At 41.0% G+C, this 24,856-nt stretch overlaps 1 protein-coding gene across 1 annotated transcript; it reads right to left on the bottom strand.

Moving 5' to 3' along the window:
* Nucleotides 1-13,246: 13,246 nt before the first annotated feature.
* On the bottom strand, nucleotides 13,247-22,900 carry LOC113022132 (uncharacterized). The gene is made up of 3 exons (XM_080294176.1): nucleotides 19,921-22,900; nucleotides 16,899-17,008; nucleotides 13,247-15,701 (listed from the first exon to the last, which is right to left on the bottom strand). The coding sequence occupies exons 1-3, from the start codon at nucleotides 21,307-21,309 to the stop codon at nucleotides 14,273-14,275; spliced, it is 2,928 nt and encodes a 975-aa protein (XP_080150302.1). The 5' UTR covers nucleotides 21,310-22,900; the 3' UTR covers nucleotides 13,247-14,272.
* Between the last annotated feature and the right edge of the window lie 1,956 nt (nucleotides 22,901-24,856).

Below are 24,856 nucleotides of genomic sequence, written 5' to 3'. Positions count from 1 at the left end.
AGTGGTTGTCTGAGTCTCTCTAATAACCCTCCAACAGACTGGCGACCTGTCCAGGGTGTACTTTTGCCCTATGACAGCTGGAATACAACCTGAATAAAATAAGTAGGAGAAAATGAATGATGTTTATGAACTGTAGTTAATGTAGTCAGACAATAAGTTACCGAGCAACAGGCCACAAGTCTTGGTGCAGAATCATACTAAGATTTAAAAAATAAAATGTTGGCACTGGTGTTTGAAACAGTATACTGTCAGTAAGACTGGAGCAACTGCACACATCTGGAAACAAATAACTAGAGTAGTTAAGTAACATTTTGTTACTGCATCCATTTAGCCAGGTATAATTAGCATGTCTACATACATGTCATTTCTAATGTGGTCCTATGTGGTATGTTGTAGGACAGTGAAGTGTCTGACACTGACCATGTACCAGTGCCTGAGAACACTGGTATGGAGGGGGAGAACGCACCTCTTTACTGTATTTGTCGGAAACCAGACATCAACTGCTTCATGATGTAAGTATATATCAGTTTTATATTTGCAGTACGTGCAGTAGGGGTGGGCGCTAGCTTCAGCAATGTTATCAGAGTTTGTTTTTTTTTTAATGAAGAGCTTCTATTTTGAGAAAACTACCAATAAGGATATATGCACAGATCTAGAAAACAATACTGTAACATTTTATTGATGCTTGCAGTTTGGAGGCAGCAGTATTTGCAAGTGTAACTAAATTCCAGGCATTTTCCATCCTTCTTTTCATATCAGCTTTTTTCTAATTGTCAGTGTGAACCAAGGTGTCAGCAGCAGCATTATAGTGCAAAAGTAGTGACCCAGCATAGATCAAATGTAAGCACAAAAGTAGCCAAGGTAGTGTTTTTCCTGGAAGTTTTAAGTGAAAGGATAAAGTAACTGCTTACCACTTTAGTTTAACAATGATTAATGAAATGTAACCGTGTAACTCATCAGCAGTCTGCACAGTATGGTCACATATTAAAACTGAAGAATATGTTGTACTTGTTGTAGTGTTTCATCATGGGTCCAGTTTTTACCCAGGTGCTTAAAGCCCTTCTTTACCCTCATGTAACACCAACAGTAATTTCCAACCACTATTTCCTGTTCCTGTCAGTCAAACAAACAGACGACAAACATCTTCTATAAACAGGAATAATGTCATTTTATCGGATTAGAAAACATCTAATCTAGCGTTGATATTACACTGCTGTTTAGTGTCTGGCTGATCTCAGTGTCACCAAAATATCTGCCCTACATGTCAAACAATGAGAGAACTTGAAACAGTAACATCACCTAGCAGCTTATTTTAATTAGTGCTAACGTTTTGTTTGCTGGCTAACATTGCTATTATTATAGTCACAGTTAATTGACTTTGAATAGCTTTATTTCAAAAGTAATTTTACAATTTCACAGCCATTTAGCTGTGTTAACTGTACATGCTGTAGGTCATAAGGCGTGCATGGATCATTTTTATAATCAGCCTCTTATCTTTTGTCCACCACAGGCTTTGCCATGATAAATTGGTCAGTTGACAACCAGGAGCCGTACACCTTAACCTCAGAGGCCAGGACATCCAGGGGCAGTGTGAACACGCACTTGCTTAAATGGGACGCAAGACGGACTATAGAGGGCCACCCCCTTGCCAGACAACCAAGTGCTGTCCCTGTCCACGGCCAGTGTGAGAAGGACTCTCACTAAAGTCAACCCACACAAAGCTGCTGGACCAGACAATATACCTGGACGCGTGCTCGGAGCCCGTGCTGACCAGCTGACTGATGTCCTAGCGGGCATCTTTAACATCTCCCTGAGTCAAGCTGTTGTGCCACAGTGCTTTAAAACCACCACCATCATACCTGTCCCCAGACCTTCCCAAAGCCTAATTACACAATGATTGCCTGAGCCTATTCTTGTTAAATGATGAAAAACTCAAAGGCACGTTTGGGCAGTGGATCTGTGTGAAATCAGCAGCTTGCAAAACTAAATCAAAATGTGTGCTATTGATTCTAAAAATAGAAATCACAATAAAGTTCAACATTTACTAAAACTGCCATTCAGTCATCTGAGAGTCTTTACTCATGAAATTATAACGGTTAGATGAATGTATATGCAGTGATTTACTGATCAATGATAAAAGGGGAGATTTATGCAATAACGAAGACTGTCATGAAAAGTATTTGGCATCTGATCTCCTGTAACCTGCGGAGCTAAGCTGTTTTACCAGCTCTGCTCTCTGATTTTTCTTTTTTCTTTTATGAAAAAACACAAGTTGTCAAAGTTATTTGTTTGCAAATGTATTTCAGAAATATCGACATACTTTTTTTAATCAGCAGAAACTTTATGTCAGTAGTGCAAAAACCTGCACTGATCTGACCTCATTTCTTCCTCATCCTGATTCCTGACCTGGGAAGGGAGAGAAATATTTCTTTTTGTTTGTCTTCTTGTTTTATTTAATTCCTTGTGGGATTTGGATCCAACACGTAAAGTATGCATATTATGCACACACACAAACACACATGCAGCTATTACCCATTTCTTGTATTCTTGAATAAAGACATTGATTTGACACATTTAATTAGCGGCCAATTGTTTTTATTGTTCAATTATTAAGAAAAAAAAGGTGGGGGTGGGTGGGATGGAAAGGGAGAGAGGAGAGAAAACCCCAACAATCCCCTCTGAGCAAGCACTAGGCGACAGTGGATAGGAAAAACTCCCTTTAAAATTAAAGGAAGAAACCTATGACAGAACCAGGCTCTAGAGGGGGCAGTCAACTGTCGGGACTGGTTGGGGGGTGATTGTGAAAAGAGGGGAGGGAGATGGGAGAGGTGTTAGTAGTTAAGGGGAGGGGGGGGGGGAATTAAGCTGGAGCAGAGGTGGGGGAAGAAGAGGTGACAGTGGCAGTAGTGAAAGAAGGAGTGTTCTTCCTCCAGAAGAAGCAGAAGCGTTTTTTCTTTTTCTTCAGCTGCTCTTCCACGAGCACCTTTTTCTCGAGGATGAGGATTTTCAGCTCCTCGATAGTTTCGGTGTTTTGCTTCTGCAGCTTGTTGCATTTTTTCTCCACTTCTTCTATTACGGCTTGTTTTTCTTCCAACCTTTCTTTCAGCACTTTAGATGTTGCCTCCTGTTTCTCAAACTCCTGGAGAAGAAGTTTTTCTTCTCTCTGCTTACTGACCAGCTGTTCTCTTTCTTGAAGCAGGTCTTGATATTTGTGCAGTGTCTCATTGAACTTTACCTGCAGCATCCTGTTGTTTCCCTCCATGAGCTGGAGTTGGCACTCCATGTCTCCCTGCTTTCTGTCCAGCTGCTCTTTCTCTTGAAGGATTTCTTTATTCTGTCGCAGAGCTTCATCAAGCTTTCCTTGCAAGCTTTCATTTTGTTGCTTGATGCTCTGAAGATTGGAATCCATTTCTTTTTGTTTGATTCCTTGTTCCCTTTTCTCTTGGAGGAGCTTCTCATTTGCTTGCTCTGTGCGATCAAGCCTTTTTTTCTCAACATTGTATATTAGCTCCATGTCTTGGAGCTTGGAGTGCAGCCCTCTCTTCTTCATGCCATCTTCTTTCTTCTCTTGGAGGAGTTTTCTATTTTGTCGAAGAGCTTCATCAAGCTTTCCTTGCAAGCTTTCATTGTGTTGCTTGATGCTCTGAAGCTTGGAATGCATTTCTTTCTCTTTTAACTCCTGTTGCCTTTTCTCTTGGAGAAGCTTTTCATTTTCTAGCAGTGTGCGATCAAGCTTTTTTTTGTATACACTGTACATTAGCTCCATTTCTTGGAGATTGCTGTGCAGCCCTCTCTTCTTCATGCCATCTTGTTTCTTCTCTTGGACAAGTTTTTTATTTTGTTGCAGGGCTTCATCAAGCTTTCCTTGGAGCTCCTGGTTCTTTTTGTCCATGTCATGGAGAGCTTGTTGTTTCTCCTCAATAATAGCTTCCTTTTCTTGAAGCTGGTATGACAACTTTTTTAGTTCAGCGCTCTTTCGCTCATTTTCCTCCATCAAGAACTTAATCTTCTCTGTGTTTCTGAGCGCTTCATCCTCCATTTCTTCCAAACGCTTTTCCTCTAGTTCCACTTGGTCACACCAAGGAAGAGAGGAAAGGGAAGAGTCTAGTGGCTCATCCCAGGGAAGAGCGTATGGGTCAACTTCTTGTCCCTTTGGATTTGTTTGAGACATGTTGGGTCTGGATACAGTTACAACTGCAAAGGATCCAAATATTTCAAAAGGCTTTTCTGGCGAACGGTTCAATGCTGCACACATCAAGGCTGCGAGAAACGGACTAAAAGTCGTTGCTCTTCACCCCTATTTATAGGTTTTAAGGGTCAACGGATCAAAGGAAAGAATGGTGGTAAGATTCTACGTGTGTGACGTCATAATTCTGTAAGGCAATGAGGTTGTCACGTGATATTTTTGGAGGAGGGCATTTTTCAACTTGGACAAATTATCAATAAAGTTTCAATCTCTGTTATTTTCCCCAAAAAACGTGTTGTCGTAATAATGTTTTCTAATGTAATTTGTGCCAACAGATGGCGCAGTTTAAAGTTGGCTGTTACTCTGCCCAGGCTGCTACCATAGAAGAAGAATGTAGACCAATAGTACTTTAACGATGTCCGCTGATCGTTTCCGTGTAAATCTTAGCACTGCTTTAGCCGTCAAGCTAAAGGTTTAGCTTCATACTGCCATATTTGCAGAGTAACAAAATATTTAAACGGTCTCAGATCATGGTGAGTATTTGAAAAAATGTTTATTTAATGTGAAGCCTGTGATGTGGAAAGGTTAGCAAGCGTAATTTTGCCTATTGTGTTATACACGGGTGCTTACATCCGAGTAGTGTTGATCTTTTCTAAGGTCCATGGGTTTATCCAACGAGCAGCTAAGTCACCGTTATATCTGTAATTTTGTGTGCAACGTCTTAATGCAAAAAAAAAAACCCAAATCAACGCAACGAAGCAAAGACTAAACAAAAAACAAAAAAAACCCCACAATGCGTTTTTAAGCTCTCTCTGCGTTCACTGCCTCTGCAAGTGTCAAACTTCCTCGCTTTAGCTGATGCTAACCAACATTAGCGCTTACGGTTCGTATATAAACACAACTGTCAGCCCTTCACTTTTGGTGCCGACAACATTTTGAGCATTTTCTACAGTTTGTGAAATGGTCGCCATTGGCATTACGTGCCAGTAGTGTTCGCTAATTGACTTTACCGGGGATTATATTTATTACAACGTTACTGCGCGGAAGTGATCATAGTGTATGCTTATGAACGTGAGTGGTAGGTGTTATTAGTGCGACTTTACCCTTAATTAGTTTTCCCACCGGAAGTAGAGTTGTTTATGCGACGTGATGGCTAGAGCAGTCCCAAACAATCGATCGCGTTTATTAACAGACCAATTCTCTCCAAACTTTTAGGGTAAGCTAGACTAGAGATATGGTTGCAATAATACGAACAAGGGCGCAACAGCATATTGACAATGGCGAGAACTTTAATATTTACATTGTGTTAGTGCACCCATCGCTCCGCATCCTTAACGCTACATTGATGTCGAGAGTCTCTGACACAGCTGTGCTCTGCAGCACAGACACCCTGCTTATCTGTGATTCGGCCAGACTGGTGTTGAACTCCAAAGACATGCGCGGGGTTAGGTTAGTTGCTGTTGGTGTGAGTGGTTGTCTGAGTCTCTCTAATAACCCTCCAACAGACTGGCGACCTGTCCAGGGTGTACTTTTGCCCTATGACAGCTGGAATACAACCTGAATAAAATAAGTAGGAGAAAATGAATGATGTTTATGAACTGTAGTTAATGTAGTCAGACAATAAGTTACCGAGCAACAGGCCACAAGTCTTGGTGCAGAATCATACTAAGATTTAAAAAATAAAATGTTGGCACTGGTGTTTGAAACAGTATACTGTCAGTAAGACTGGAGCAACTGCACACATCTGGAAACAAATAACTAGAGTAGTTAAGTAACATTTTGTTACTGCATCCATTTAGCCAGGTATAATTAGCATGTCTACATACATGTCATTTCTAATGTGGTCCTATGTGGTATGTTGTAGGACAGTGAAGTGTCTGACACTGACCATGTACCAGTGCCTGAGAACACTGGTATGGAGGGGGAGAACGCACCTCTTTACTGTATTTGTCGGAAACCAGACATCAACTGCTTCATGATGTAAGTATATATCAGTTTTATATTTGCAGTACGTGCAGTAGGGGTGGGCGCTAGCTTCAGCAATGTTATCAGAGTTTGTTTTTTTTTTTAATGAAGAGCTTCTATTTCGAGAAAACTACCAATAAGGATATATGCACAGATCTAGAAAACAATACTGTAACATTTTATTGATGCTTACAGTTTGGAGGCAGCAGTATTTGCAAGTGTAACTAAATTCCAGGCATTTTCCATCCTTCTTTTCATATCAGCTTTTTTCTAATTGTCAGTGTGAACCAAGGTGTCAGCAGCAGCATTATAGTGCAAAAGTAGTGACCCAGCATAGATCAAATGTAAGCACAAAAGTAGCCAAGGTAGTGTTTTTCCTGGAAGTTTTAAGTGAAAGGATAAAGTAACTGCTTACCACTTTAAATGGTAAATGGTAAATGGCCTGTATTTGTATAGCGCTTTTCTAGTCCCTAAGGACCCCAAAGCGCTTTACACAACCTGTCATCCACCCATTCACACACACATTCACACACTTTAGTTTAACAATGATTAATGAAATGTAACCGTGTAACTCATCAGCAGTCTGCACAGTATGGTCACATATTAAAACTGAAGAATATGTTGTACTTGTTGTAGTGTTTCATCATGGGTCCAGTTTTTACCCAGGTGCTTAAAGCCCTTCTTTACACTCATGTAACACCAACAGTAATTTCCAACCACTATTTCCTGTTCCTGTCAGTCAAACAAACAGACGACAAACATCTTCTATAAACAGGAATAATGTCATTTTATCGGATTAGAAAACATCTAATCTAGCGTTGATATTACACTGCTGTTTAGTGTCTGGCTGATCTCAGTGTCACCAAAATATCTGCCCTACATGTCAAACAATGAGAGAACTTGAAACAGTAACATCACCTAGCAGCTTATTTTAATTAGTGCTAACGTTTTGTTTGCTGGCTAACATTGCTATTATTATAGTCACAGTTAATTGACTTTGAATAGCTTTATTTCAAAAGTAATTTTACAATTTCACAGCCATTTAGCTGTGTTAACTGTACATGCTGTAGGTCATAAGGCGTGCATGGATCATTTTTATAATCAGCCTCTTATCTTTTGTCCACCACAGACTTTGCCATGATAAATTGGTCAGTTGACAACCAGGAGCCGTACACCTTAACCTCAGAGGCCAGGACATCCAGGGGCAGTGTGAACACGCACTTGCTTAAATGGGACGCAAGACGGACTATAGAGGGCCACCCCCTTGCCAGACAACCAAGTGCTGTCCCTGTCCACGGCCAGTGTGAGAAGGACTCTCACTAAAGTCAACCCACACAAAGCTGCTGGACCAGACAATATACCTGGACGCGTGCTCGGAGCCCGTGCTGACCAGCTGACTGATGTCCTAGCGGGCATCTTTAACATCTCCCTGAGTCAAGCTGTTGTGCCACAGTGCTTTAAAACCACCACCATCATACCTGTCCCCAGACCTTCCCAAAGCCTAATTACACAATGATTGCCTGAGCCTATTCTTGTTAAATGATGAAAAACTCAAAGGCACGTTTGGGCAGTGGATCTGTGTGAAATCAGCAGCTTGCAAAACTAAATCAAAATGTGTGCTATTGATTCTAAAAATAGAAATCACAATAAAGTTCAACATTTACTAAAACTGCCATTCAGTCATCTGAGAGTCTTTACTCATGAAATTATAACGGTTAGATGAATGTATATGCAGTGATTTACTGATCAATGATAAAAGGGGAGATTTATGCAATAACGAAGACTGTCATGAAAAGTATTTGGCATCTGATCTCCTGTAACCTGCGGAGCTAAGCTGTTTTACCAGCTCTGCTCTCTGATTTTTCTTTTTTCTTTTATGAAAAAACACAAGTTGTCAAAGTTATTTGTTTGCAAATGTATTTCAGAAATATCGACATACTTTTTTTCATCAGCAGAAACTTTATGTCAGTAGTGCAAAAACCTGCACTGATCTGACCTCATTTCTTCCTCATCCTGATTCCTGACCTGGGAAGGGAGAGAAATATTTGTTTTTGTTTGTCTTCTTGTTTTATTTAATTCCTTGTGGGATTTGGATCCAACACGTAAAGTATGCATATTATGCACACACACAAACACACATGCAGCTATTACCCATTTCTTGTATTCTTGAATAAAGACATTGATTTGACACATTTAATTAGCGGCCAATTGTTTTTATTGTTCAATTATTAAGAAAAAAAAGGTGGGGGTGGGTGGGATGGAAAGTAAAGGGAGAGAGGAGAGAAAACCCCAACAATCCCCTCTGAGCAAGCACTAGGCGACAGTGGATAGGAAAAACTCCCTTTAAAATTAAAGGAAGAAACCTATGACAGAACCAGGCTCTAGAGGGGGCAGTCAACTGTCGGGACTGGTTGGGGGGTGATTGTGAAAAGAGGGAGATGGGAGAGGTGTTAGTAGTTAAGGGGAGGGGGGGGGGGAATTAAGCTGGAGCAGAGGTGGGGGAAGAAGAGGTGACAGTGGCAGTAGTGAAAGAAGGAGTGTTCTTCCTCCAGAAGAAGCAGAAGCGTTTTTTCTTTTTCTTCAGCTGCTCTTCCACGAGCACCTTTTTCTCGAGGATGAGGATTTTCAGCTCCTCGATTGTTTCGGTGTTTTGCTTCTGCAGCTTGTTGCATTTTTTCTCCACTTCTTCTATTACGGCTTGTTTTTCTTCCAACCTTTCTTTCAGCACTTTAGATGTTGCCTCCTGTTTCTCAAACTCCTGGAGAAGAAGTTTTTCTTCTCTCTGCTTACTGACCAGCTGTTCTCTTTCTTGAAGCAGGTCTTGATATTTGTGCAGTGTCTCATTGAACTTTACCTGCAGCATCCTGTTGTTTCCCTCCATGAGCTGGAGTTGGCACTCCATGTCTCCCTGCTTTCTGTCCAGCTGCTCTTTCTCTTGAAGGATTTCTTTATTCTGTCGCAGAGCTTCATCAAGCTTTCCTTGCAAGCTTTCATTTTGTTGCTTGATGCTCTGAAGATTGGAATCCATTTCTTTTTGTTTGATTCCTTGTTCCCTTTTCTCTTGGAGGAGCTTCTCATTTGCTTGCTCTGTGCGATCAAGCCTTTTTTTCTCAACATTGTATATTAGCTCCATGTCTCGGAGCTTGGAGTGCAGCCCTCTCTTCTTCATGCCATCTTCTTTCTTCTCTTGGAGGAGTTTTCTATTTTGTCGAAGAGCTTCATCAAGCTTTCCTTGCAAGCTTTCATTGTGTTGCTTGATGCTCTGAAGCTTGGAATGCATTTCTTTCTCTTTTAACTCCTGTTGCCTTTTCTCTTGGAGAAGCTTTTCATTTTCTAGCAGTGTGCGATCAAGCTTTTTTTTGTATACACTGTACATTAGCTCCATTTCTTGGAGATTGCTGTGCAGCCCTCTCTTCTTCATGCCATCTTGTTTCTTCTCTTGGACAAGTTTTTTATTTTGTTGCAGGGCTTCATCAAGCTTTCCTTGGAGCTCCTGGTTCTTTTTGTCCATGTCATGGAGAGCTTGTTGTTTCTCCTCAATAATAGCTTCCTTTTCTTGAAGCTGGTATGACAACTTTTTTAGTTCAGCGCTCTTTCGCTCATTTTCCTCCATCAAGAACTTAATCTTCTCTGTGTTTCTGAGCGCTTCATCCTCCATTTCTTCCAAACGCTTTTCCTCTAGTTCCACTTGGTCACACCAAGGAAGAGAGGAAAGGGAAGAGTCTAGTGGCTCATCCCAGGGAAGAGCGTATGGGTCAACTTCTTGTCCCTTTGGATTTGTTTGAGACATGTTGGGTCTGGATACAGTTACAACTGCAAAGGATCCAAATATTTCAAAAGGCTTTTCTGGCGAACGGTTCAATGCTGCACACATCAAGGCTGCGAGAAACGGACTAAAAGTCGTTGCTCTTCACCCCTATTTATAGGTTTTAAGGGTCAACGGATCAAAGGAAAGAATGGTGGTAAGATTCTACGTGTGTGACGTCATAATTCTGTAAGGCAATGAGGTTGTCACGTGATATTTTTGGAGGAGGGCATTTTTCAACTTGGACAAATTATCAATAAAGTTTCAATCTCTGTTATTTTCCCCAAAAAACGTGTTGTCGTAATAATGTTTTCTAATGTAATTTGTGCCAACAGATGGCGCAGTTTAAAGTTGGCTGTTACTCTGCCCAGGCTGCTACCATAGAAGAAGAATGTAGACCAATAGTACTTTAACGATGTCCGCTGATCGTTTCCGTGTAAATCTTAGCACTGCTTTAGCCGTCAAGCTAAAGGTTTAGCTTCATACTGCCATATTTGCAGAGTAACAAAATATTTAAACGGTCTCAGATCATGGTGAGTATTTGAAAAAATGTTTATTTAATGTGAAGCCTGTGATGTGGAAAGGTTAGCAAGCGTAATTTTGCCTATTGTGTTATACACGGGTGCTTACATCCGAGTAGTGTTGATCTTTTCTAAGGTCCATGGGTTTATCCAACGAGCAGCTAAGTCACCGTTATATCTGTAATTTTGTGGGCAACGTCTTAATGCAAAAAAAAAAAAAAATCCCGAAGCAACGAAGCAAAGACTAAAAAACCCCACAATGCGTTTTTAAGCTCTCTCTGCGTTCACTGCCTCTGCAAGTGTCAAACTTCCTCGCTTTAGCTGATGCTAACCAACATTAGCGCTTACGGTTCGTATATAAACACAACTGTCAGCCCTTCACTTTTGGTGCCGACAACATTTTGAGCATTTTCTACAGTTTGTGAAATGGTCGCCATTGGCATTACGTGCCAGTAGTGTTCGCTAATTGACTTTACCGGGGATTATATTTATTACAACGTTACTGCGCGGAAGTGATCATAGTGTATGCTTATGAACGTGAGTGGTAGGTGTTATTAGTGCGACTTTACCCTTAATTAGTTTTCCCACCGGAAGTAGAGTTGTTTATGCGACGTGATGGCTAGAGCAGTCCCAAACAATCGATCGCGTTTATTAACAGACCAATTCTCTCCAAACTTTTAGGGTAAGCTAGACTAGAGATATGGTTGCAATAATACGAACAAGGGCGCAACAGCATATTGACAATGGCGAGAACTTTAATATTTACATTGTGTTAGTGCACCCATCGCTCCGCATCCTTAACGCTACATTGATGTCGAGAGTCTCTGACACAGCTGTGCTCTGCAGCACAGACACCCTGCTTATCTGTGATTCGGCCAGACTGGTGTTGAACTCCAAAGACATGCGCGGGGTTAGGTTAGTTGCTGTTGGTGTGAGTGGTTGTCTGAGTCTCTCTAATAACCCTCCAACAGACTGGCGACCTGTCCAGGGTGTACTTTTGCCCTATGACAGCTGGAATACAACCTGAATAAAATAAGTAGGAGAAAATGAATGATGTTTATGAACTGTAGTTAATGTAGTCAGACAATAAGTTACCGAGCAACAGGCCACAAGTCTTGGTGCAGAATCATACTAAGATTTAAAAAATAAAATGTTGGCACTGGTGTTTGAAACAGTATACTGTCAGTAAGACTGGAGCAACTGCACACATCTGGAAACAAATAACTAGAGTAGTTAAGTAACATTTTGTTACTGCATCCATTTAGCCAGGTATAATTAGCATGTCTACATACATGTCATTTCTAATGTGGTCCTATGTGGTATGTTGTAGGACAGTGAAGTGTCTGACACTGACCATGTACCAGTGCCTGAGAACACTGGTATGGAGGGGGAGAACGCACCTCTTTACTGTATTTGTCGGAAACCAGACATCAACTGCTTCATGATGTAAGTATATATCAGTTTTATATTTGCAGTACGTGCAGTAGGGGTGGGCGCTAGCTTCAGCAATGTTATCAGAGTTTGTTTTTTTTTTTAATGAAGAGCTTCTATTTCGAGAAAACTACCAATAAGGATATATGCACAGATCTAGAAAACAATACTGTAACATTTTATTGATGCTTACAGTTTGGAGGCAGCAGTATTTGCAAGTGTAACTAAATTCCAGGCATTTTCCATCCTTCTTTTCATATCAGCTTTTTTCTAATTGTCAGTGTGAACCAAGGTGTCAGCAGCAGCATTATAGTGCAAAAGTAGTGACCCAGCATAGATCAAATGTAAGCACAAAAGTAGCCAAGGTAGTGTTTTTCCTGGAAATTTTAAGTGAAAGGATAAAGTAACTGCTTACCACTTTAGTTTAACAATGATTAATGAAATGTAACCGTGTAACTCATCAGCAGTCTGCACAGTATGGTCACATATTAAAACTGAAGAATATGTTGTACTTGTTGTAGTGTTTCATCATGGGTCCAGTTTTTACCCAGGTGCTTAAAGCCCTTCTTTACACTCATGTAACACCAACAGTAATTTCCAACCACTATTTCCTGTTCCTGTCAGTCAAACAAACAGACGACAAACATCTTCTATAAACAGGAATAATGTCATTTTATCGGATTAGAAAACATCTAATCTAGCGTTGATATTACACTGCTGTTTAGTGTCTGGCTGATCTCAGTGTCACCAAAATATCTGCCCTACATGTCAAACAATGAGAGAACTTGAAACAGTAACATCACCTAGCAGCTTATTTTAATTAGTGCTAACGTTTTGTTTGCTGGCTAACATTGCTATTATTATAGTCACAGTTAATTGACTTTGAATAGCTTTATTTCAAAAGTAATTTTACAATTTCACAGCCATTTAGCTGTGTTAACTGTACATGCTGTAGGTCATAAGGCGTGCATGGATCATTTTTATAATCAGCCTCTTATCTTTTGTCCACCACAGGCTTTGCCATGATAAATTGGTCAGTTGACAACCAGGAGCCGTACACCTTAACCTCAGAGGCCAGGACATCCAGGGGCAGTGTGAACACGCACTTGCTTAAATGGGACGCAAGACGGACTATAGAGGGCCACCCCCTTGCCAGACAACCAAGTGCTGTCCCTGTCCACGGCCAGTGTGAGAAGGACTCTCACTAAAGTCAACCCACACAAAGCTGCTGGACCAGACAATATACCTGGACGCGTGCTCGGAGCCCGTGCTGACCAGCTGACTGATGTCCTAGCGGGCATCTTTAACATCTCCCTGAGTCAAGCTGTTGTGCCACAGTGCTTTAAAACCACCACCATCATACCTGTCCCCAGACCTTCCCAAAGCCTAATTACACAATGATTGCCTGAGCCTATTCTTGTTAAATGATGAAAAACTCAAAGGCACGTTTGGGCAGTGGATCTGTGTGAAATCAGCAGCTTGCAAAACGAAATCAAAATGTGTGCTATTGATTCTAAAAATAGAAATCACAATAAAGTTCAACATTTACTAAAACTGCCATTCAGTCATCTGAGAGTCTTTACTCATGAAATTATAACGGTTAGATGAATGTATATGCAGTGATTTACTGATCAATGATAAAAGGGGAGATTTATGCAATAACGAAGACTGTCATGAAAAGTATTTGGCATCTGATCTCCTGTAACCTGCGGAGCTAAGCTGTTTTACCAGCTCTGCTCTCTGATTTTTCTTTTTTCTTTTATGAAAAAACACAAGTTGTCAAAGTTATTTGTTTGCAAATGTATTTCAGAAATATCGACATACTTTTTTTAATCAGCAGAAACTTTATGTCAGTAGTGCAAAAACCTGCACTGATCTGACCTCATTTCTTCCTCATCCTGATTCCTGACCTGGGAAGGGAGAGAAATATTTCTTTTTGTTTGTCTTCTTGTTTTATTTAATTCCTTGTGGGATTTGGATCCAACACGTAAAGTATGCATATTATGCACACACACAAACACACATGCAGCTATTACCCATTTCTTGTATTCTTGAATAAAGACATTGATTTGACACATTTAATTAGCGGCCAATTGTTTTTATTGTTCAATTATTAAGAAAAAAAAGGTGGGGGTGGGTGGGATGGAAAGGGAGAGAGGAGAGAAAACCCCAACAATCCCCTCTGAGCAAGCACTAGGCGACAGTGGATAGGAAAAACTCCCTTTAAAATTAAAGGAAGAAACCTATGACAGAACCAGGCTCTAGAGGGGGCAGTCAACTGTCGGGACTGGTTGGGGGGTGATTGTGAAAAGAGGGGAGGGAGATGGGAGAGGTGTTAGTAGTTAAGGGGAGGGGGGGGGGGAATTAAGCTGGAGCAGAGGTGGGGGAAGAAGAGGTGACAGTGGCAGTAGTGAAAGAAGGAGTGTTCTTCCTCCAGAAGAAGCAGAAGCGTTTTTTCTTTTTCTTCAGCTGCTCTTCCACGAGCACCTTTTTCTCGAGGATGAGGATTTTCAGCTCCTCGATTGTTTCGGTGTTTTGCTTCTGCAGCTTGTTGCATTTTTTCTCCACTTCTTCTATTACGGCTTGTTTTTCTTCCAACCTTTCTTTCAGCACTTTAGATGTTGCCTCCTGTTTCTCAAACTCCTGGAGAAGAAGTTTTTCTTCTCTCTGCTTACTGACCAGCTGTTCTCTTTCTTGAAGCAGGTCTTGATATTTGTGCAGTGTCTCATTGAACTTTACCTGCAGCATCCTGTTGTTTCCCTCCATGAGCTGGAGTTGGCACTCCATGTCTCCCTGCTTTCTGTCCAGCTGCTCTTTCTCTTGAAGGATTTCTTTATTCTGTCGCAGAGCTTCATCAAGCTTTCCTTGCAAGCTTTCATTTTGTTGCTTGATGCTCTGAAGATTGGAATCCATTTCTTTTTGTTTGATTCCTTGTTCCCTTTTCTCTTGGAGGAGCTTCTCATTTGCTTGCTCTGTGCGATCAAGCCTTTTTTTCTCAACATTGTATATTAGCTCCATGTCTTGGAGCTTGGAGTGCAGCCCTCTCTTCTTCATGCCATCTTCTTTCTTCTCTTGGAGGAGTTTTCTATTTTGTCGAAGAGCTTCATCAAGCTTTCCTTGCAAGCTTTCATTGTGTTGCTTGATGCTCTGAAGCTTGGAATGCATTTCTTTCTCTTTTAACTCCTGTTGCCTTTTCTCTTGGAGAAGCTTTTCATTTTCTAGCAGTGTGCGATCAAGCTTTTTTTTGTATACACTGTACATTAGCTCCATTTCTTGGAGATTGCTGTGCAGCCCTCTCTTCTTCATGCCATCTTGTTTCTTCTCTTGGACAAGTTTTTTATTTTGTTGCAGGGCTTCATCAAGCTTTCCTTGGAGCTCCTGGTTCTTTTTGTCCATGTCATGGAGAGCTTGTTGTTTCTCCTCAATAATAGCTTCCTTTTCTTGAAGCTGGTATGACAACTTTTTTAGTTCAGCGCTCTTTCGCTCATTTTCCTCCATCAAGAACTTAATCTTCTCTGTGTTTCTGAGCGCTTCATCCTCCATTTCTTCCAAACGCTTTTCCTCTAGTTCCACTTGGTCACACCAAGGAAGAGAGGAAAGGGAAGAGTCTAGTGGCTCATCCCAGGGAAGAGCGTATGGGTCAACTTCTTGTCCCTTTGGATTTGTTTGAGACATGTTGGGTCTGGATACAGTTACAACTGCAAAGGATCCAAATATTTCAAAAGGCTTTTCTGGCGAACGGTTCAATGCTGCACACATCAAGGCTGCGAGAAACGGACTAAAAGTCGTTGCTCTTCACCCCTATTTATAGGTTTTAAGGGTCAACGGATCAAAGGAAAGAATGGTGGTAAGATTCTACGTGTGTGACGTCATAATTCTGTAAGGCAATGAGGTTGTCACGTGATATTTTTGGAGGAGGGCATTTTTCAACTTGGACAAATTATCAATAAAGTTTCAATCTCTGTTATTTTCCCCAAAAAACGTGTTGTCGTAATAATGTTTTCTAATGTAATTTGTGCCAACAGATGGCGCAGTTTAAAGTTGGCTGTTACTCTGCCCAGGCTGCTACCATAGAAGAAGAATGTAGACCAATAGTACTTTAACGATGTCCGCTGATCGTTTCCGTGTAAATCTTAGCACTGCTTTAGCCGTCAAGCTAAAGGTTTAGCTTCATACTGCCATATTTGCAGAGTAACAAAATATTTAAACGGTCTCAGATCATGGTGAGTATTTGAAAAAATGTTTATTTAATGTGAAGCCTGTGATGTGGAAAGGTTAGCAAGCGTAATTTTGCCTATTGTGTTATACACGGGTGCTTACATCCGAGTAGTGTTGATCTTTTCTAAGGTCCATGGGTTTATCCAACGAGCAGCTAAGTCACCGTTATATCTGTAATTTTGTGGGCAACGTCTTAATGCAAAAAAAAAAAAATCCCGAAGCAACGAAGCAAAGACTAAAAAACCCCACAATGCGTTTTTAAGCTCTCTCTGCGTTCACTGCCTCTGCAAGTGTCAAACTTCCTCGCTTTAGCTGATGCTAACCAACATTAGCGCTTACGGTTCGTATATAAACACAACTGTCAGCCCTTCACTTTTGGTGCCGACAACATTTTGAGCATTTTCTACAGTTTGTGAAATGGTCGCCATTGGCATTACGTGCCAGTAGTGTTCGCTAATTGACTTTACCGGGGATTATATTTATTACAACGTTACTGCGCGGAAGTGATCATAGTGTATGCTTATGAACGTGAGTGGTAGGTGTTATTAGTGCGACTTTACCCTTAATTAGTTTTCCCACCGGAAGTAGAGTTGTTTATGCGACGTGATGGCTAGAGCAGTCCCAAACAATCGATCGCGTTTATTAACAGACCAATTCTCTCCAAACTTTTAGGGTAAGCTAGACTAGAGATATGGTTGCAATAATACGAACAAGGGCGCAACAGCATATTGACAATGGCGAGAACTTTAATATTTACATTGTGTTAGTGCACCCATCGCTCCGCATCCTTAACGCTACATTGATGTCGAGAGTCTCTGACACAGCTGTGCTCTGCAGCACAGACACCCTGCTTATCTGTGATTCGGCCAGACTGGTGTTGAACTCCAAAGACATGCGCGGGGTTAGGTTAGTTGCTGTTGGTGTGAGTGGTTGTCTGAGTCTCTCTAATAACCCTCCAACAGACTGGCGACCTGTCCAGGGTGTACTTTTGCCCTATGACAGCTGGAATACAACCTGAATAAAATAAGTAGGAGAAAATGAATGATGTTTATGAACTGTAGTTAATGTAGTCAGACAATAAGTTACCGAGCAACAGGCCACAAGTCTTGGTGCAGAATCATACTAAGATTTAAAAAATAAAATGTTGGCACTGGTGTTTGAAACAGTATACTGTCAGTAAGACTGGAGCAACTGCACACATCTGGAAACAAATAACTAGAGTAGTTAAGTAACATTTTGTTACTGCATCCATTTAGCCAGGTATAATTAGCATGTCTACATACATGTCATTTCTAATGTGGTCCTATGTGGTATGTTGTAGGACAGTGAAGTGTCTGACACTGACCATGTACCAGTGCCTGAGAACACTGGTATGGAGGGGGAGAACGCACCTCTTTACTGTATTTGTCGGAAACCAGACATCAACTGCTTCATGATGTAAGTATATATCAGTTTTATATTTGCAGTACGTGCAGTAGGGGTGGGCGCTAGCTTCAGCAATGTTATCAGAGTTTGGTTTTTTTTAAATGAAGAGCTTCTATTTCGAGAAAACTACCAATAAGGATATATGCACAGATCTAGAAAACAATACTGTAACATTTTATTGATGCTTGCAGTTTGGAGGCAGCAGTATTTGCAAGTGTAACTAAATTCCAGGCATTTTCCATCCTTCTTTTCATATCAGCTTTTTTCTAATTGTCAGTGTGAACCAAGGTGTCAGCAGCAGCATTATAGTGCAAAAGTAGTGACCCAGCATAGATCAAATGTAAGCACAAAAGTAGCCAAGGTAGTGTTTTTCCTGGAAATTTTAAGTGAAAGGATAAAGTAACTGCTTACCACTTTAGTTTAACAATGATTAATGAAATGTAACCGTGTAACTCATCAGCAGTCTGCACAGTATGGTCACATATTAAAACTGAAGAATATGTTGTACTTGTTGTAGTGTTTCATCATGGGTCCAGTTTTTACCCAGGTGCTTAAAGCCCTTCTTTACCCTCATGTAACACCAACAGTAATTTCCAACCACTATTTCCTGTTCCTGTCAGTCAAACAAACAGACGACAAACATCTTCTATAAACAGGAATAATGTCATTTTATCGGATTAGAAAACATCTAATCTAGCGTTGATATTACACTGCTGTTTAGTGTCTGGCTGATCTCAGTGTCACCAAAATATCTGCCCTACATGTCAAACAATGAGAGAACTTGAAACAGTAACATCACCTAGCAGCTTATTTTAATTAGTGCTAACGTTTTGTTTGCTGGCTAACATTGCTATTATTATAGTCACAGTTAATTGACTTTGAATAGCTTTATTTCAAAAGTAATTTTACAATTTCACAGCCATTTAGCTGTGTTAACTGTACATGCTGTAGGTCATAAGGCGTGCATGGATCATTTTTATAATCAGCCTCTTATCTTTTGTCCACCACAGACTTTGCCATGATAAATTGGTCAGTTGACAACCAGGAGCCGTACACCTTAACCTCAGAGGCCAGGACATCCAGGGGCAGTGTGAACACGCACTTGCTTAAATGGGACGCAAGACGGACTATAGAGGGCCACCCCCTTGCCAGACAACCAAGTGCTGTCCCTGTCCACGGCCAGTGTGAGAAGGACTCTCACTAAAGTCAACCCACACAAAGCTGCTGGACCAGACAATATACCTGGACGCGTGCTCGGAGCCCGTGCTGACCAGCTGACTGATGTCCTAGCGGGCATCTTTAACATCTCCCTGAGTCAAGCTGTTGTGCCACAGTGCTTTAAAACCACCACCATCATACCTGTCCCCAGACCTTCCCAAAGCCTAATTACACAATGATTGCCTGAGCCTATTCTTGTTAAATGATGAAAAACTCAAAGGCACGTTTGGGCAGTGGATCTGTGTGAAATCAGCAGCTTGCAAAACTAAATCAAAATGTGTGCTATTGATTCTAAAAATAGAAATCACAATAAAGTTCAACATTTACTAAAACTGCCATTCAGTCATCTGAGAGTCTTTACTCATGAAATTATAACGGTTAGATGAATGTATATGCAGTGATTTACTGATCAATGATAAAAGGGGAGATTTATGCAATAACGAAGACTGTCATGAAAAGTATTTGGCATCTGATCTCCTGTAACCTGCGGAGCTAAGCTGTTTTACCAGCTCTGCTCTCTGATTTTTCTTTTTTCTTTTATGAAAAAACACAAGTTGTCAAAGTTATTTGTTTGCAAATGTATTTCAGAAATATCGACATACTTTTTTTAATCAGCAGAAACTTTATGTCAGTAGTGCAAAAACCTGCACTGATCTGACCTCATTTCTTCCTCATCCTGATTCCTGACCTGGGAAGGGAGAGAAATATTTCTTTTTGTTTGTCTTCTTGTTTTATTTAATTCCTTGTGGGATTTGGATCCAACACGTAAAGTATGCATATTATGCACACACACAAACACACATGCAGCTATTACCCATTTCTTGTATTCTTGAATAAAGACATTGATTTGACACATTTAATTAGCGGCCAATTGTTTTTATTGTTCAATTATTAAGAAAAAAAAGGTGGGGGTGGGTGGGATGGAAAGGGAGAGAGGAGAGAAAACCCCAACAATCCCCTCTGAGCAAGCACTAGGCGACAGTGGATAGGAAAAACTCCCTTTAAAATTAAAGGAAGAAACCTATGACAGAACCAGGCTCTAGAGGGGGCAGTCAACTGTCGGGACTGGTTGGGGGGTGATTGTGAAAAGAGGGGAGGGAGATGGGAGAGGTGTTAGTAGTTAAGGGGAGGGGGGGGGGGGGGAATTAAGCTGGAGCAGAGGTGGGGGAAGAAGAGGTGACAGTGGCAGTAGTGAAAGAAGGAGTGTTCTTCCTCCAGAAGAAGCAGAAGCGTTTTTTCTTTTTCTTCAGCTGCTCTTCCACGAGCACCTTTTTCTCGAGGATGAGGATTTTCAGCTCCTCGATTGTTTCGGTGTTTTGCTTCTGCAGCTTGTTGCATTTTTTCTCCACTTCTTCTATTACGGCTTGTTTTTCTTCCAACCTTTCTTTCAGCACTTTAGATGTTGCCTCCTGTTTCTCAAACTCCTGGAGAAGAAGTTTTTCTTCTCTCTGCTTACTGACCAGCTGTTCTCTTTCTTGAAGCAGGTCTTGATATTTGTGCAGTGTCTCATTGAACTTTACCTGCAGCATCCTGTTGTTTCCCTCCATGAGCTGGAGTTGGCACTCCATGTCTCCCTGCTTTCTGTCCAGCTGCTCTTTCTCTTGAAGGATTTCTTTATTCTGTCGCAGAGCTTCATCAAGCTTTCCTTGCAAGCTTTCATTTTGTTGCTTGATGCTCTGAAGATTGGAATCCATTTCTTTTTGTTTGATTCCTTGTTCCCTTTTCTCTTGGAGGAGCTTCTCATTTGCTTGCTCTGTGCGATCAAGCCTTTTTTTCTCAACATTGTATATTAGCTCCATGTCTCGGAGCTTGGAGTGCAGCCCTCTCTTCTTCATGCCATCTTCTTTCTTCTCTTGGAGGAGTTTTCTATTTTGTCGAAGAGCTTCATCAAGCTTTCCTTGCAAGCTTTCATTGTGTTGCTTGATGCTCTGAAGCTTGGAATGCATTTCTTTCTCTTTTAACTCCTGTTGCCTTTTCTCTTGGAGAAGCTTTTCATTTTCTAGCAGTGTGCGATCAAGCTTTTTTTTGTATACACTGTACATTAGCTCCATTTCTTGGAGATTGCTGTGCAGCCCTCTCTTCTTCATGCCATCTTGTTTCTTCTCTTGGACAAGTTTTTTATTTTGTTGCAGGGCTTCATCAAGCTTTCCTTGGAGCTCCTGGTTCTTTTTGTCCATGTCATGGAGAGCTTGTTGTTTCTCCTCAATAATAGCTTCCTTTTCTTGAAGCTGGTATGACAACTTTTTTAGTTCAGCGCTCTTTCGCTCATTTTCCTCCATCAAGAACTTAATCTTCTCTGTGTTTCTGAGCGCTTCATCCTCCATTTCTTCCAAACGCTTTTCCTCTAGTTCCACTTGGTCACACCAAGGAAGAGAGGAAAGGGAAGAGTCTAGTGGCTCATCCCAGGGAAGAGCGTATGGGTCAACTTCTTGTCCCTTTGGATTTGTTTGAGACATGTTGGGTCTGGATACAGTTACAACTGCAAAGGATCCAAATATTTCAAAAGGCTTTTCTGGCGAACGGTTCAATGCTGCACACATCAAGGCTGCGAGAAACGGACTAAAAGTCGTTGCTCTTCACCCCTATTTATAGGTTTTAAGGGTCAACGGATCAAAGGAAAGAATGGTGGTAAGATTCTACGTGTGTGACGTCATAATTCTGTAAGGCAATGAGGTTGTCACGTGATATTTTTGGAGGAGGGCATTTTTCAACTTGGACAAATTATCAATAAAGTTTCAATCTCTGTTATTTTCCCCAAAAAACGTGTTGTCGTAATAATGTTTTCTAATGTAATTTGTGCCAACAGATGGCGCAGTTTAAAGTTGGCTGTTACTCTGCCCAGGCTGCTACCATAGAAGAAGAATGTAGACCAATAGTACTTTAACGATGTCCGCTGATCGTTTCCGTGTAAATCTTAGCACTGCTTTAGCCGTCAAGCTAAAGGTTTAGCTTCATACTGCCATATTTGCAGAGTAACAAAATATTTAAACGGTCTCAGATCATGGTGAGTATTTGAAAAAATGTTTATTTAATGTGAAGCCTGTGATGTGGAAAGGTTAGCAAGCGTAATTTTGCCTATTGTGTTATACACGGGTGCTTACATCCGAGTAGTGTTGATCTTTTCTAAGGTCCATGGGTTTATCCAACGAGCAGCTAAGTCACCGTTATATCTGTAATTTTGTGGGCAACGTCTTAATGCAAAAAAAAAAAAAATCCCGAAGCAACGAAGCAAAGACTAAAAAACCCCACAATGCGTTTTTAAGCTCTCTCTGCGTTCACTGCCTCTGCAAGTGTCAAACTTCCTCGCTTTAGCTGATGCTAACCAACATTAGCGCTTACGGTTCGTATATAAACACAACTGTCAGCCCTTCACTTTTGGTGCCGACAACATTTTGAGCATTTTCTACAGTTTGTGAAATGGTCGCCATTGGCATTACGTGCCAGTAGTGTTCGCTAATTGACTTTACCGGGGATTATATTTATTACAACGTTACTGCGCGGAAGTGATCATAGTGTATGCTTATGAACGTGAGTGGTAGGTGTTATTAGTGCGACTTTACCCTTAATTAGTTTTCCCACCGGAAGTAGAGTTGTTTATGCGACGTGATGGCTAGAGCAGTCCCAAACAATCGATCGCGTTTATTAACAGACCAATTCTCTCCAAACTTTTAGGGTAAGCTAGACTAGAGATATGGTTGCAATAATACGAACAAGGGCGCAACAGCATATTGACAATGGCGAGAACTTTAATATTTACATTGTGTTAGTGCACCCATCGCTCCGCATCCTTAACGCTACATTGATGTCGAGAGTCTCTGACACAGCTGTGCTCTGCAGCACAGACACCCTGCTTATCTGTGATTCGGCCAGACTGGTGTTGAACTCCAAAGACATGCGCGGGGTTAGGTTAGTTGCTGTTGGTGTGAGTGGTTGTCTGAGTCTCTCTAATAACCCTCCAACAGACTGGCGACCTGTCCAGGGTGTACTTTTGCCCTATGACAGCTGGAATACAACCTGAATAAAATAAGTAGGAGAAAATGAATGATGTTTATGAACTGTAGTTAATGTAGTCAGACAATAAGTTACCGAGCAACAGGCCACAAGTCTTGGTGCAGAATCATACTAAGATTTAAAAAATAAAATGTTGGCACTGGTGTTTGAAACAGTATACTGTCAGTAAGACTGGAGCAACTGCACACATCTGGAAACAAATAACTAGAGTAGTTAAGTAACATTTTGTTACTGCATCCATTTAGCCAGGTATAATTAGCATGTCTACATACATGTCATTTCTAATGTGGTCCTATGTGGTATGTTGTAGGACAGTGAAGTGTCTGACACTGACCATGTACCAGTGCCTGAGAACACTGGTATGGAGGGGGAGAACGCACCTCTTTACTGTATTTGTCGGAAACCAGACATCAACTGCTTCATGATGTAAGTATATATCAGTTTTATATTTGCAGTACGTGCAGTAGGGGTGGGCGCTAGCTTCAGCAATGTTATCAGAGTTTGTTTTTTTTTTAATGAAGAGCTTCTATTTCGAGAAAACTACCAATAAGGATATATGCACAGATCTAGAAAACAATACTGTAACATTTTATTGATGCTTACAGTTTGGAGGCAGCAGTATTTGCAAGTGTAACTAAATTCCAGGCATTTTCCATCCTTCTTTTCATATCAGCTTTTTTCTAATTGTCAGTGTGAACCAAGGTGTCAGCAGCAGCATTATAGTGCAAAAGTAGTGACCCAGCATAGATCAAATGTAAGCACAAAAGTAGCCAAGGTAGTGTTTTTCCTGGAAATTTTAAGTGAAAGGATAAAGTAACTGCTTACCACTTTAAATGGTAAATGGTAAATGGCCTGTATTTGTATAGCGCTTTTCTAGTCCCTAAGGACCCCAAAGCGCTTTACACAACCTGTCATCCACCCATTCACACACACATTCACACACTTTAGTTTAACAATGATTAATGAAATGTAACCGTGTAACTCATCAGCAGTCTGCACAGTATGGTCACATATTAAAACTGAAGAATATGTTGTACTTGTTGTAGTGTTTCATCATGGGTCCAGTTTTTACCCAGGTGCTTAAAGCCCTTCTTTACACTCATGTAACACCAACAGTAATTTCCAACCACTATTTCCTGTTCCTGTCAGTCAAACAAACAGACGACAAACATCTTCTATAAACAGGAATAATGTCATTTTATCGGATTAGAAAACATCTAATCTAGCGTTGATATTACACTGCTGTTTAGTGTCTGGCTGATCTCAGTGTCACCAAAATATCTGCCCTACATGTCAAACAATGAGAGAACTTGAAACAGTAACATCACCTAGCAGCTTATTTTAATTAGTGCTAACGTTTTGTTTGCTGGCTAACATTGCTATTATTATAGTCACAGTTAATTGACTTTGAATAGCTTTATTTCAAAAGTAATTTTACAATTTCACAGCCATTTAGCTGTGTTAACTGTACATGCTGTAGGTCATAAGGCGTGCATGGATCATTTTTATAATCAGCCTCTTATCTTTTGTCCACCACAGGCTTTGCCATGATAAATTGGTCAGTTGACAACCAGGAGCCGTACACCTTAACCTCAGAGGCCAGGACATCCAGGGGCAGTGTGAACACGCACTTGCTTAAATGGGACGCAAGACGGACTATAGAGGGCCACCCCCTTGCCAGACAACCAAGTGCTGTCCCTGTCCACGGCCAGTGTGAGAAGGACTCTCACTAAAGTCAACCCACACAAAGCTGCTGGACCAGACAATATACCTGGACGCGTGCTCGGAGCCCGTGCTGACCAGCTGACTGATGTCCTAGCGGGCATCTTTAACATCTCCCTGAGTCAAGCTGTTGTGCCACAGTGCTTTAAAACCACCACCATCATACCTGTCCCCAGACCTTCCCAAAGCCTAATTACACAATGATTGCCTGAGCCTATTCTTGTTAAATGATGAAAAACTCAAAGGCACGTTTGGGCAGTGGATCTGTGTGAAATCAGCAGCTTGCAAAACGAAATCAAAATGTGTGCTATTGATTCTAAAAATAGAAATCACAATAAAGTTCAACATTTACTA

This window comes from Astatotilapia calliptera, chromosome 19 (genome assembly GCF_964374335.1).
Source record: "Astatotilapia calliptera chromosome 19, fAstCal68.1, whole genome shotgun sequence".
Lineage (NCBI taxonomy): Eukaryota > Metazoa > Chordata > Actinopteri > Cichliformes > Cichlidae > Astatotilapia > Astatotilapia calliptera.
Note: the sequence above shows the minus strand (reverse complement) of the source record. Positions and strands in the feature narration are given on the sequence as shown.